At 40.1% G+C, this 15,057-nt stretch overlaps 1 protein-coding gene across 1 annotated transcript in view; it reads right to left on the bottom strand.

Moving 5' to 3' along the window:
* LOC140128234 (complement C3-like) overlaps positions 1-15,057 on the bottom strand; it is a 67,110-nt gene that overhangs the window by 29,449 nt on the left and 22,604 nt on the right. The window contains exons 11-19 of the mRNA XM_072149789.1: positions 14,452-14,598; positions 13,990-14,196; positions 13,014-13,217; positions 11,854-12,015; positions 11,641-11,770; positions 11,478-11,552; positions 11,174-11,374; positions 8,518-8,629; positions 7,673-7,758 (exon numbers count right to left, since the gene is read on the bottom strand). Of these exons, the coding sequence (XP_072005890.1) occupies positions 7,673-7,758; positions 8,518-8,629; positions 11,174-11,374; positions 11,478-11,552; positions 11,641-11,770; positions 11,854-12,015; positions 13,014-13,217; positions 13,990-14,196; positions 14,452-14,598 (1,324 nt within the window). The remainder of the gene's footprint in view (positions 1-7,672; positions 7,759-8,517; positions 8,630-11,173; positions 11,375-11,477; positions 11,553-11,640; positions 11,771-11,853; positions 12,016-13,013; positions 13,218-13,989; positions 14,197-14,451; positions 14,599-15,057) is intronic.

Genomic DNA, 15,057 nt, shown 5'->3' with positions numbered 1-15,057 from the left:
CTCTATATAGATAACACTGACCCATCATTACATCACTACTGACAATAGATGATGTCACAGCTTATCTCCTCCTCCTCCCTGTACAATGACCTCTATATAGATAACACTGACCCATCATTACATCACTACTGACAAAAGATAATGTCACAGCTTATCTCCTCCCCTCCCTGTACAATGACCTCTATATAAATAACACTGACCCATCATTACATCACTACTGACAATAGATGATGTCACAGCTTATCTCCTCCCCCTCCCTGTACAATGACCTCTATATAGATAACTCTGACCATCATTACATCAATTCTGACAATAGATGATGTCACAGCTTATCTCCTCCCCCTCCCTGTACAATGACCTCTATATAGATAACACTGACCCATCATTACATCACTACTGAAAATAGATGATGTCACAGATTATCTCCTCCTCCTCCCTGTACAATGACCTTTATATAGATAACACTGACCCATCATTACATCACTACTGACAATAGATGATGTCATAGCTTATCTCCTCCCCCTCCCTGTACAATGACCTCTATATAGATAACACTGACCCATCACTAAATCACTACTGACAATAGATGATGTCACAGCTTATCTCCTCCTCCTCCCTGTACAATGACCTCTATATAGATAACACTGACCCATCATTACATCACTACTGACAATAGATGATGTCACAGCTTATCTCCTCCTCCTCCCTGTACAATGACCTCTATATAGATAACACTGACCCATCATTACATCACTACTGACAAAAGATAATGTCACAGCTTATCTCCTCCCCCCCCTGTACAATGACCTCTATATAAATAACACTGACCCATCATTACATCACTACTGACAATAGATGATGTCACAGCTTATCTCCTCCCCCTCCCTGTACAATGACCTCTATATAGATAACTCTGACCATCATTACATCAATACTGACAATAGATGATGTCACAGCTTATCTCCTCCCCCTCCCTGTACAATGACCTCTATATAGATAACACTGACCCATCATTACATCACTACTGACAATAGATGATGTCACAGCTTCTCTCCTCCCCCTCCCTGTACAATGACCTCTATATAGATAACACTGACCCAACATTACATCACTACTGACAATAGATGATGTCACAGCTTATCTCCTCCTCCTTCCTGTACAATGAAATCTATATAGATAACACTGACCCGTCAATATATCACTACTGACAAAAGATGATGTCACAGATTATCTCCTCCCCAACCCTGTACAATGACCTCTATATAGATAACACTGACCCATCATTACATCACTACTGACAATAGATGATGTCATAGCTTATCTCCTCCCCCTCCCTGTACAATGACCTCTATATAGATAACACTGACCCATCACTAAATCACTACTGACAATAGATGATGTCACAGCTTATCTCCTCCCCCTCCCTGTACAATGACCTCTATATAGATAACACTGACCCATGATTACATCACTACTGACAATAGATGATGTCACAGCTTATCTCCTCCTCCTCCCTGTACAATGACCTCTATATAGATAACACTGACCCATCATTACATCACTACTGACAAAAGATAATGTCACAGCTTATCTCCTCCCCTCCCTGTACAATGACCTCTATATAAATAACACTGACCCATCATTACATCACTACTGACAATAGATGATGTCACAGCTTATCTCCTCCCCCTCCCTGTACAATGACCTCTATATAGATAACTCTGACCATCATTACATCACTACTGACAATAGATGATGTCACAGCTTCTCTCCTCCCCCTCCCTGTACAATGACCTCTATATAGATAACACTGACCCATCATTACATCACTACTGACAATAGATGATGTCACAGCTTCTCTCCTCCCCCTCCCTGTACAATGAAATCTATATAGATAACACTGACCCATCATTATATCACTACTGACAATAGATGATGTCATAGCTTATCTCCTCCCCCTCCCTGTACAATGACCTCTATATAGATAACACTGACCCATCACTACATCACTACTGACAATAGATGATGTCACAGCTTATCTCCTCCTCCTCCCTGTACAATGACCTCTATATAGATAACACTGACCCATCATTACATCACTACTGACAATAGATGATGTCACAGCTTATCTCCTCCTCCTCCCTGTACAATGACCTCTATATAGATAACACTGACCCATCATTACATCACTACTGACAATAGATGATGTCACAGCTTATCTCCTCCCCTCCCTGTACAATGAACTCTATATAAATAACACTGACCCATCATGACATCACTACTGACAATAGATGATGTCACAGCTTATCTCCTCCCCCTCCCTGTACAATGACCTCTATATAGATAACTCTGACCATCATTATATCACTACTGACAATAGATGATGTCACAGCTTATCTCCTCCCCCTCCCTGTACAATGACCTCTATATAGATAACACTGACCCATCATTACATCACTACTGACAATAGATGATGTCACAGCTTATCTCCTCCCCCTCCTGTACAATGACATCTATATAGATAACACTGACCCATCATTACATCACTACTGACAATAGATGATGTCACAGCTTATCTCCTTCCCCTCCCTGTTCAATGACTTCTATATAGATAACACTGACCCATCATTACATCACTACTGACAATAGATGATGTCACAGCTTATCTCCTCCCCTCCCTGTACAATGACCTCTATATAGATAACACTGACCCCTCATTACATCAGTACTGACAATAGATGATTTCACAGCTTATCTCCTCCCCTCCCTGTACAATGACCTCTATATAGATAACACTGACCCATCATTACATCACTACTGACAAAAGATAATGTCACAGCTTATCTCCTCCCCCCCCTGTACAATGACCTCTATATAAATAACACTGACCCATCATTACATCACTACTGACAATAGATGATGTCACAGCTTATCTCCTCCCCCTCCCTGTACAATGACCTCTATATAGATAACTCTGACCATCATTACATCAATACTGACAATAGATGATGTCACAGCTTATCTCCTCCCCCTCCCTGTACAATGACCTCTATATAGATAACACTGACCCATCATTACATCACTACTGACAATAGATGATGTCACAGCTTCTCTCCTCCCCCTCCCTGTACAATGACCTCTATATAGATAACACTGACCCAACATTACATCACTACTGACAATAGATGATGTCACAGCTTATCTCCTCCTCCTTCCTGTACAATGAAATCTATATAGATAACACTGACCCGTCAATATATCACTACTGACAAAAGATGATGTCACAGATTATCTCCTCCCCAACCCTGTACAATGACCTCTATATAGATAACACTGACCCATCATTACATCACTACTGACAATAGATGATGTCATAGCTTATCTCCTCCCCCTCCCTGTACAATGACCTCTATATAGATAACACTGACCCATCACTAAATCACTACTGACAATAGATGATGTCACAGCTTATCTCCTCCCCCTCCCTGTACAATGACCTCTATATAGATAACACTGACCCATGATTACATCACTACTGACAATAGATGATGTCACAGCTTATCTCCTCCTCCTCCCTGTACAATGACCTCTATATAGATAACACTGACCCATCATTACATCACTACTGACAAAAGATAATGTCACAGCTTATCTCCTCCCCTCCCTGTACAATGACCTCTATATAAATAACACTGACCCATCATTACATCACTACTGACAATAGATGATGTCACAGCTTATCTCCTCCCCCTCCCTGTACAATGACCTCTATATAGATAACTCTGACCATCATTACATCACTACTGACAATAGATGATGTCACAGCTTCTCTCCTCCCCCTCCCTGTACAATGACCTCTATATAGATAACACTGACCCATCATTACATCACTACTGACAATAGATGATGTCACAGCTTCTCTCCTCCCCCTCCCTGTACAATGAAATCTATATAGATAAAACTGACCCATCATTATATCACTACTGACAATAGATGATGTCATAGCTTATCTCCTCCCCCTCCCTGTACAATGACCTCTATATAGATAACACTGACCCATCACTACATCACTACTGACAATAGATGATGTCACAGCTTATCTCCTCCTCCTCCCTGTACAATGACCTCTATATAGATAACACTGACCCATCATTACATCACTACTGACAATAGATGATGTCACAGCTTATCTCCTCCTCCTCCCTGTACAATGACCTCTATATAGATAACACTGACCCATCATTACATCACTACTGACAATAGATGATGTCACAGCTTATCTCCTCCCCTCCCTGTACAATGAACTCTATATAAATAACACTGACCCATCATGACATCACTACTGACAATAGATGATGTCACAGCTTATCTCCTCCCCCTCCCTGTACAATGACCTCTATATAGATAACTCTGACCATCATTATATCACTACTGACAATAGATGATGTCACAGCTTATCTCCTCCCCCTCCCTGTACAATGACCTCTATATAGATAACACTGACCCATCATTACATCACTACTGACAATAGATGATGTCACAGCTTATCTCCTCCCCTCCCTGTACAATGAACTCTATATAAATAACACTGACCCATCATGACATCACTACTGACAATAGATGATGTCACAGCTTATCTCCTCCCCCTCCCTGTACAATGACCTCTATATAGATAACACTGACCCATCATTACATCACTACTGACAATAGATGATGTCACAGCTTATCTCCTTCCCCTCCCTGTTCAATGACTTCTATATAGATAACACTGACCCATCATTACATCACTACTGACAATAGATGATGTCACAGCTTATCTCCTCCCCTCCCTGTACAATGACCTCTATATAGATAACACTGACCCCTCATTACATCAGTACTGACAATAGATGATTTCACAGCTTATCTCCTCCCCTCCCTGTACAATGACCTCTATATAGATAACACTGACCCCTCATTACATCAGTACTGACAATAGATGATGTCACAGCTTCTCTACTCCTCCCTCCCTGTACAATGACCTCTATATAGATAACACTGACCCATCATTACATCACTACTGACAATAGATGATGTCACAGCTTATCTCCTCCCCATCCCCGTACAATGACCTCTATATAGATAACACTGACCCATCATTACATCACTACTGACAATAGATGATGTCACAGCTTATCTCCTCCCCCTCCCTGTACAATGACCTCTATATAGATAACACTGACCCATCATTACATCACTACTGACAATAGATGATGTCACAGCCTATCTCCTCCCCATCCCCGTACAATGACCTCTATATAGATTACACTGACCAATCATTACATCACTACTGGCAATATATGATGTCACAGCTTATCGCCTCCCCCTCCCTACCTCTTCATAGAATCGAAACCATATGTTCCCATACACTGTATAAAAGGACACATGTGAGGCTTTTCTCACTATCTGACATTAACACCTTCAGGACGCACCCACTTTGTAGCTTAAGACTCAGCCCTGTTTTTTTGTATTCTGATATGCCTCAGTTTATATGACTGTAACTTTTGAACACTTTAACTTATCAAAGCGATTTTATGGCTAATAAGTTTTGCGTTTATTTATAAAAAGAATAAGAACTTATCTCATTTTCATGCAAATAGATTGACCACATAAATTAGTTGCTAAATAACTCTTCCCATTTGTCTGCTTTACATTTTCCTAATTTTTTTAAATGTCTGGATAATTTATTAGGACATCACGCAGCTTACAAATCGAATATCGGTTTTCTGTATTTTCCAGGAGATTTTAGAATTTACTTTTTGGGAGATTATTGCTGTTTTTAATGAAATTTTAAATAAATAATATTAGAAACCCTCTGGCTTTTAGGAAGATTGTTAATCCGTGAGATCTTCATAGTAATTAAAAGAAAATGGAGGTGAAATTTAGAATGGTCAAATTTTGTTGGTTATACGTTCATTTAGCCCTAAAATTTACACATTTCCAAAAGATAAAATTTGTTATGCAGAGACCCCCCACTTGTGGCCGTTACTTGTTTTATGGGGGCACAGCGAGGCGCAGGAGAGCCCTGCAGCTGCCAGGATTTTAGTTTTTAGAATTTTTTAGTTTCTTTATTGGCCACTTTTGTTGGCTATAAAATTTTTGTTTTTTCATTGTTGGGGCCAGGTGATGGCATTTTTTTTTTTTGCGGGATTAGTTCTGGTTTCCAGTGTTACCATTTTGGGGTTACTATGCTCTATTGTAGAAAATATATGAACTTTTTTTTTAGGTCAGGAGTAGAAAAGCATCAATTCTGTACTGGATGTTTTTACTTTTTTTTTGGTGTTCACTGTAAAGCCTAATAATCATTATTCTATGGGTCAGTACGATTACGAGGGATAGATATTCTTTCTTTACTAAATCTGAAAAATAAAACCTAATGTGGGGAAAAATCTATCGTTTTTGCATCGCCGTCTTCCGAGAGGGTTAAAATTTTGACTTTTTGGGTTACAGAGCTGGTTGATGGCTTGTTTTTGGCGTAACAACTCTATCATTCTGGAGTACATATGTTTTTATATCATAATTTTGGTGGGTGTTTTTTCTACGGTATTCATCAAGCAGGTTCAATAATAATCTTTTTTAATTCTTTGGGTTGTTATAGATGCGGTGAGGCTGTACATGTGGGATTGTGCATTGATTGTGTTATTTTTCACATTATTTGTGCATCTTTATGTTCATGGGTCTTATGGGGATTTTTATTCATTTATGTTTATTTAAGGAATTTTTCTTTACTTTTTTAGCTCCAATATGGTACATAAACAAGTAATCATATGATTGCTAGCTCATTATAATACCCTACAATACTGATTCATGCAAAGGCTGACACTATGCCTTCAAGACCCTGTCACAGACGAGATCTTACAGGTGTTGCCTTAGGACAGCCCTGGGTGCCTGACAGAATCCGACATATTGGACACAGAGCAAAAAGAGGTTAAATCAGAACGAACCTTTTTAATTTTAGGTCATAATTTAAATTTGCCAAGAGCCAAACCAAAGAGAGAAAAATTTTAAGGCATTTTTTGTCAATTTCTGCAAAGTCAAAAGTTTACATACTTTTCATTACTATTTTGTAGTATTGCCTGTACAACTTTAGAACTTTAGTCATGCATTTTGGATCTCCTACCACAAGCTTCTCACAATAGTTAGTAAGAATTGGACCTATTCAGAAATGATGTATCCTCCATGTTGAATGCTTACATTATCAGAAATTTTTTTTTTTAATAGGATTAAGATCAGGGCTTTGTGATAGAAAATTGAATTTGTTATCCTTTAGTCACTTTGAAGCCACTTTGGCAGTAGCTTTAGGTCATTGTGAGATGTTTCTTCAGCATTTATCACATAATGCCCTTCCCTTACCATGCATCTATTTTGTGAAGTGCCCCAGTCTCTCCACTACATGATACTGCCCCCCACGTCTCACAGTTGGGTCGGTATTCTCAGGCTCAGAAGCTTCTACCTTTTTTCTCCAAACATAACAATTGTCTTTATGGCCATTTATGGGCCATTATAATTTTAATTAAAGATTTCGAAAATTAAAAATCTGATTACTAATACATCCAACTGTGTAACCCACCCATAACCAGCACATCTGTGTATATAGTGTGGACTTTGGAGTAGAATAAAAGAAGTCACTTACCTTTATTTGCAGCCAGACTTACAGCCAGAACCTCCCAGGTGGTGATTGAATCTTTTAGAAAAACATTAAAAGTTTTGCTTGAAACTCTGGGAAAAAGGCAAAAAAAACCATAGTGTGAAAACCTTGACCCTTTGCACCGAAAGGATTTATGTTGATATAAAAATAATTGGTATTTTCTCAAAAAACAGCAGCACTCGTGCCCATGGATTGTGTCTGGCAACCGATTTCTACAGAAGTTACTTGAAATTAAACTAAACCACAATAAGAGATGCAGAGACTCATCTCCGAGTAAGAAACACTGAGGGAGGCGTGTTTTCGATAAGCTCATTGGGGCACATTTACTTACCTGTCCATGTCGCAATCCTAGAGCCGGAATGTCTGACGAACAGGGATTGTGCTGCGATTCACATCCCATATCCTGTATGGGTGGCTTGGTTTGTCCGAATCCGTCGGATCATCCGATGGCCCACCCCCTGATTTGTGTCGCATGAAAGCTGGCACGATCGTGTGCCACACAATGCCCTTCTAAATCACTGCCCAGGCAGCGCGATCCCCGAAAAGTCGGAAAACCTGAGGGAAATGCGGCCACAGGACCCTGAGTAAATAAGCCCCATTGTCATGCATTGTACAGTGGCTGTGCTCGGCACTGCAGCTTAGCCTCTTTAATTTCATAAGGATGTAAAAGAAGCCAAGCCATGTAACTGGTGCATGTCGTGTCATTAACTGGGAAGCCGAATTGCTGCACAGCTTTGACCGGACCACACAACATTTTAATACTGATGATGACTGTTCATAAGTAAAGGCTATCAGTATCATAATCCCTAAAAACCATATGTTTTACTCACCCATTTTCATCTGGCTGCTCATTCATGATCTCTGTTTTCCATAGCCAGCTTTCTGGAAATTGAGACCTGGCTACAATATCAGCATCATCAATGTAATCGCTGTCTTCATCACCTGTTGGAGAAAAAATTGTTATCCTTAAAAAGTACACGTCGTAGGTAAGATGTGACAAATGAAATGACCACCACGTAATTTCATGTTCAATTTCAACAATAAATATGAGGGTCTTTTTTCCAGCAGCAATGAAGTTGATCCCAACTCCAAGAACCTGTAGTCCATTGGGTCACAACCTTGCACCAACTGGTTGTCTGCGAAATCAAATGGGCACTACGCAATGCTATTTGCCCCAAGGTGCACCTCACAACTGAAACGTTGACCAGTCAGCATGGGCTTTTTAGTTGGCCACCAGGTTAATGTAGAAGTGGATGGTCCCAAGGTAGGAAGCGCTCTGGCTCATATTTTTCCCCCACACAGATTTGCTTGGCAACATTCGATGCCTCCCTTTGCCTCCCCCTACTCCTCTACTCTTTCCTCATCCAGTCAGCGTAGTGCCCACAACACCAGCTAAGCCATAGGAAAATAGCAGCAGGCCATGGTAAAACTCATCTGTCTGGATAAAAACCACAATGTAGGTGTGGACTGTGATTCAGGAGCAGACAGATGAGTGGTTGATGGCACTGAACCAAGTCCCATGTATTACGCAGATGCTCATCTTGATGGTGCAAAGGTTCCTGGTCACCTACACAGAACTACCTAAGCTGCTTCTTAAAATACCAGCCATGTGTTTGCATTTTCAGCATTCACACCCCACTACTTGCCTATCTGCACTGCAAAGGATCATTGGCCTGCAGAAGCAGGCAATTGTGGAATTACAGCTCCAAAATGCCCAAGTAAGTCGAAGTGGTGACAAAGGACACTTCGCCACTAACGACTGGGTCTACATGAGGGACATTTCTTCAGTGCTGAACTGCTTCCAACATGCCACCAATATGTTTAGTGTCGTGGACTCCATTGTCAGTCCTACCATTCCCTTCTTTTGCCTCCTATAAAAAGCTCTTTAGGCCATGACAGAGGATGTAATGGTGGCAGATGTAGAAGAAGAGGAGAAACATGTGCCAGCCAAGTCGACATAAGTGGCATGGTTACTCAACAGTGCTGAATTCTGGGTGTCCAGCCTGCAGGATCCACACAACAAAGATAGTGTAGCCTCCTCCAATCCATTCCTAGAGGCTGAGGCTAAAATAAGGGGGTACAGTCACGTGGTGGATGATTATCTGTTCACATGTCTCCAGGTACAGTGGTTGCCCTCTGCTGTCCTGCCCTGTGGCTAATGTGCTCTCAGTCATCCCCTCTCTTCAGCTTGAGTGGACATTCTTACATTTATTTAGTTGAACACAGCATAGATCCCAAACAACTTTGTTTTTCCAGTGTCTGAGTAAGTCCCACATTTCCAGAATGTCACTTTCTGATTTTTAAGTTCTGCATCCCCAGAACCTTAACTTCAAGTTTTTATTATTATAACTTAAAATCTTTCAGAATGCCAACATTTTTTAACTCTGCATTCTGGAACAACTACTTCAAATTTTTCAATTCTGTTTTCTCATGAATTTCAACTTCAAACATATCCCTGAAACTTCAACTTCAAATTTTCAAATCCACATTTCAAATTCCACATCAACATTTTCAAATCAACATTTTTCAAATCCACATTCCCTGGAAAGTCAATTTCAAATCTTTCAAATTTGCATTATCTTGATTTTAAACGGAGTGAGAAGAAGGGTGTCTGGTTTTTTTTTAATTATATTTACTTATTATTTCTTTGTTTATTTTTTTATGTCATGTTATTATTTTAAGTGATTTCCCTCACTTATTATGGCTGGGCAACTGTCCTGTTATTTCCACCTTCTAGCCTTCACAGGAGCTCCTGCAACCCATGTCCCAGGTGGCAGGAGCACCGTGTGCCTCCCCGTGCCCCTGGAGCCCCATGGCAGCACTAATTGCTGCTAGACTCCACTCCCAGGTGTCAACTTATGTCATTGTTCGCGGTGATACAGCGGGTCCACTACCCCTGGAGCCTGACACTAGCCCTTACTAGCCCCATTTTACAGCCATTTTTGGATGTCAAAATCCAGTTCCTCATTGAATTCAATGGGATTCGTGTTTGCCTCAAATTGTGGCCATAGTCTGCATCCCAAAAGAAACTTTGTTGAAAAATTCAGACAAACTTGTCACACCTGAATTTTGAGACATGCACTCATCTCTAGTAGCCAACTTTTAAGGTCAAAACTACCAATAAATACCAGGGCAGAGGATCTCTGTGCCTATATTTATTGTAAAGGAACCATTAAAACAAGTAGGAATTGTCTGAAAAGGAGAGCTTCTTTAGAAAAATTTACCCTTCTTCCAAACCTTCTATCATGAGCCAGTCTGAATATGGAGCAGGATAGAGGAACACAATTGGTGAAATTAAGCAAAAATAGTGGAATATATAAGATAATCTGCTGCTGTCCACATATAAATGATCATTTTATGTTCCTGAAGTCGGCTGAACATGAACCTGAATCCTGCCCTCTTACAACTATCGGCAAGATAATTACATTTTCTAATGTATTTTATGGGTCGGATCTTTGCCACTTTTAATGAGTATAATATCCTTACTTCTTGCTTCGTCATCGTCTTTCTGAAGATCTTTCTCAAGTTCTATTTGCTTTTGGATGTATTTGCAGCAGTCCAGGAAAGCGTCGATACATTTTTGTCCATCCTGAATATGGCGAGTCCGACGTTCACAGGTATGACCCATGGGGTTTTTAAGCATACCGTCCTTACAACATGTCTTCTCCAGTCCTGAGTATTGGGATGCTGGAAGGAGAAGAAAGATCATTAATTATGAACATAGTAACTTCTCCAGCACATACACAAGCAGGGAATTTGAGCAGGTGACCATTTATTGTCCATTTTTTACCTTTTTTGTCTCTTTCTTGAATCAGTATGGCTGAGGCACGTCGTCTGCGCTTTACTTGAGGCTGACATAAAGGCTCTGTAAGAAAATGAAAAAAATTATAAGGATTTACTTAATACTTAGTGACCAATCCTCAATCATTTTGAAAACATTTACAATTGATCACCTGATCTCTGAGGAGTTGTTATCTGAAAGTTTGTCTGTAGGGCAAGGCCGGAATCATAAAACACCCCTGGTGTATCGGCACCACTTCCCGGTGTGCAGCCAATGTCGTATCTTTCCACCGACTCCCAGACCTTTACAGAAGGAGATAATACTGATAATAAACTGTAAACTAAACTAAGTTTGAAAAAACTTTTTTGTAATACCAATGTTTCACCTTGCCCTGGTTGATCTTCAGTTTACTGTTGATCACATAGACACCTCTATCCACAGCCACCAGTCCCACAGTAGCCTTATGATCTGCTTGTAGCTTCAGCGTCATGGAGGATCCAGGTTGTTGAATCGCATTGTCTGTGTCTTTTGCTCCTGTTATCCGCAGCTGTGGGGGAACCTTTAATCATTAACATGAACTATTCTCACTGTAGAAACCATCCACCAAAAGATGGAATCATCTTCCATCATTACTTTTCGAATGGGTGGATTCTTAGAGATATTTAGTATGGGTTGAATTGACCACAGAGATGTGGCTCTAAGGTATGTAAAAGGAAGTGATGTCAGTATGACATTATTTGAGCCAGAAGAGGACAACTATTTACCATGGAATGTTATATCCTGCGATGTCACTTATCTTGTTTTAATAAGATATAATAAACAGTGTATATTTACATGAATCATTCATTATTTATCGTTAGGATAGAAGTCAAATGGCCCTCTCAATATATCATTGTGCTGCTACTACACCAGGGATTACCGATTGGACACAAAGGGGCACATTTACTTACCCGATCCTGTCGCGATCCAGCGGCACGTTCTCCGTCAAGGATTCAGGTCTTCCGGTGACTCACTAAGGTAGCGCGCCTGATATCCACCAGGTGTCGCTGCTGCACCGAGGTCTGCTGGAGTTCGCCGGAGTTCACCATCCTCTTCCTGGTGCAGGTAAGAGCGTGTCAAGCAACAAATTTTTTAAAAAAAAATCAGCGTTTTTTCTGAATCCGTTGGGTTTTCAGACGACCACTACCCCCGATTTCCATTGCATGCAACAAGGTGCGATTGCGCTGAAATCCGATCCGAATTCAGCGCAAATCGGAAATCGTCGGGATAGACCGACAGAATCGCACGATTCGGGCCCTTAGTTAATGACCCCCAAAGTTATGAAACTTAAAACAGGAGGGAAAGAAGTTAAGTGTTAGAACTTGGCACTTTGAAGCACTTAAAGTAAAATTAAATTTGGACTATTGAATTTATTGTATATGGAAAAAAAGTGCAGTAGTTGAGCTTTATAACCAAAGAGTTTGGAAGACTTTTAGAAAGAAGAATATGGGAATTGAGGTAGACTAGTATAGTTCTATATCTCACTCTTATAGTCACACATCTTACCGTTCCCATACAGGTATCTGCCACATCAATCCATAAAGAGTCGGCTACAACCTCCAGGTATGATCCAGTGCTCACGGTATAATAAGCCAAAATGCGGAAGGATGGGATATACTCTTCTGTTACCGACAGTGACATAGTAACCAGAGTCTGGCCTTTACTCCTCTCCTGTGTCCCCACCTTCATTATTCGACCTTTGTTTATTATCTAAATAAATATAACAATATGAGAGAAATTGATGATGAATCTAGGAATTTCTTCATTACCTTCTACCAGGAAATTAGTGGCATAGAAGTAAAGGTTAATACTTGCAATTAGTGGATCTAAAGTGCGAGTTTAGGTCCCTGAACCTGGACTTCAGCCAGAAGTTCGGCTTTGAAATTAAGTGCAAACCACCCCACTTTAGAAACACCAGTGATCAAGAAGCAATAACAAAGCCCTGTGACACTTCCCGTGACATCTTCCAGGAACAACAATACTTGAAAATGGCTTCAAGGGCAATAGCCCCAATTGGTTCCACCACCAATCGTGGATGTTACCAGTGGTGGATCCACACATCCTTAGTCAGAACTTAGTCAGACTTCTCCTACACATGGAATCGTATGGAGACATTTCGAAAACCTTTTGGAGGATGTAGAGCCTATACTTTTGAATACTTTTTTTAGGAATGTTTGTTGGAAATTTCTAGGGTGGTCAGATGCCATCCATTATGTGCACATCACATAAATTGTAATGAGTGATGTGCCGATATTGGATCAATGATTGTCTTATCTATGGGCTATCCTCCTACCAAAAAAATACTTTACAAAACTAAGAACCCATTTAGTGATTTTTCATGATAATATTCTTACATTGACATGTGAGCCCAATGATATAATCACATTTGGTCTCCTTCATGCACAGACAGATCTTAATCCAAGATCCTAATATCACAATTTAGATTTACACTGCATAAAAGACAAAAACACACATCACTTACCACGTAGTTGTAATGGGTTATCTGAGCCTGGACATTGGGGTCGGTGTTCCTGATAACAAAGTTGATAACTGCATTTTCTCCTATTTTAAATTCCCCTCCAGTGACACCGATATGAAGGTAGTTACCACCAATGGGTTTGTATGGAGTAGCCACCATGGAGGCAGAAGCTTGTTGGTCCTTGGTTAACTGGTCCACTGTGGTTGACACCTAGAGGCAAATAAATGAAATTACACATTACAACAAAGTGATGTAACAGTTATATAGTGCTATCAGTCTATCATTCGCTTATATCGGTGCATGTTGAAGCTTCTATCATTTAAGAATCAGAAGTAACAAAACCTTTATCAGAAAAGTCCAACAAAGCCTAAATGTATATTAGTCAACACCACAGACCCATGATGGCGTCCATTCACTACTAAACTCGACTCTAAATGGTGAGACTTACTGACACAGAAATATTACCTTTATATTCAACTGATTTAGGTCTGAGGCAGTATTTATGCTCAGACGAGTAGTTCCATCTTCCTGAGTTACTCCTCTTACATTTCCTGGTTCTGCTACGACAGGGATACGATGAGCTGGAGTCCCATCAGGATTGGTGACATATACCTAAGATGGGTAAGGATAGAAATTAGACTTGAAGCCCTTCACCCTATCATGTGATATTGACAACACTTTTAACAATAAACCCTGAAAAAAGTTGTCAAATTAAATGAAATCCTTGGTATAAATATGGCATGAGGTAAGAACATTTCCAAAAATATTCTATGGAATTGCCTGGCAGAGCAGAAATAAATTTGGATTAAATGCTTCAAGGCTCCAAAGAAACATGCTTTATAAAATTCCTTTTATATTAAACTCATAAGTTAAACTCAACATATCAAAATTAGATATTATAAATCATATTACGTCAACATACCAAAAATCAGGAGGAGCAGACCCGTTAAGGTACAGGCAGGTTGGGCTGAGTTTGGAACACTTACTTACACTGAAAACACCTACAATCGATGCTGGGCAAAAAGGGTGCCTGCGGAATGCCCGCCGCTGTTTTCCCTAAGATCGTTTGTC

This window comes from Engystomops pustulosus, chromosome 4 (genome assembly GCF_040894005.1).
Source record: "Engystomops pustulosus chromosome 4, aEngPut4.maternal, whole genome shotgun sequence".
Taxonomy (NCBI): domain Eukaryota; kingdom Metazoa; phylum Chordata; class Amphibia; order Anura; family Leptodactylidae; genus Engystomops; species Engystomops pustulosus.
Note: the sequence above shows the minus strand (reverse complement) of the source record. Positions and strands in the feature narration are given on the sequence as shown.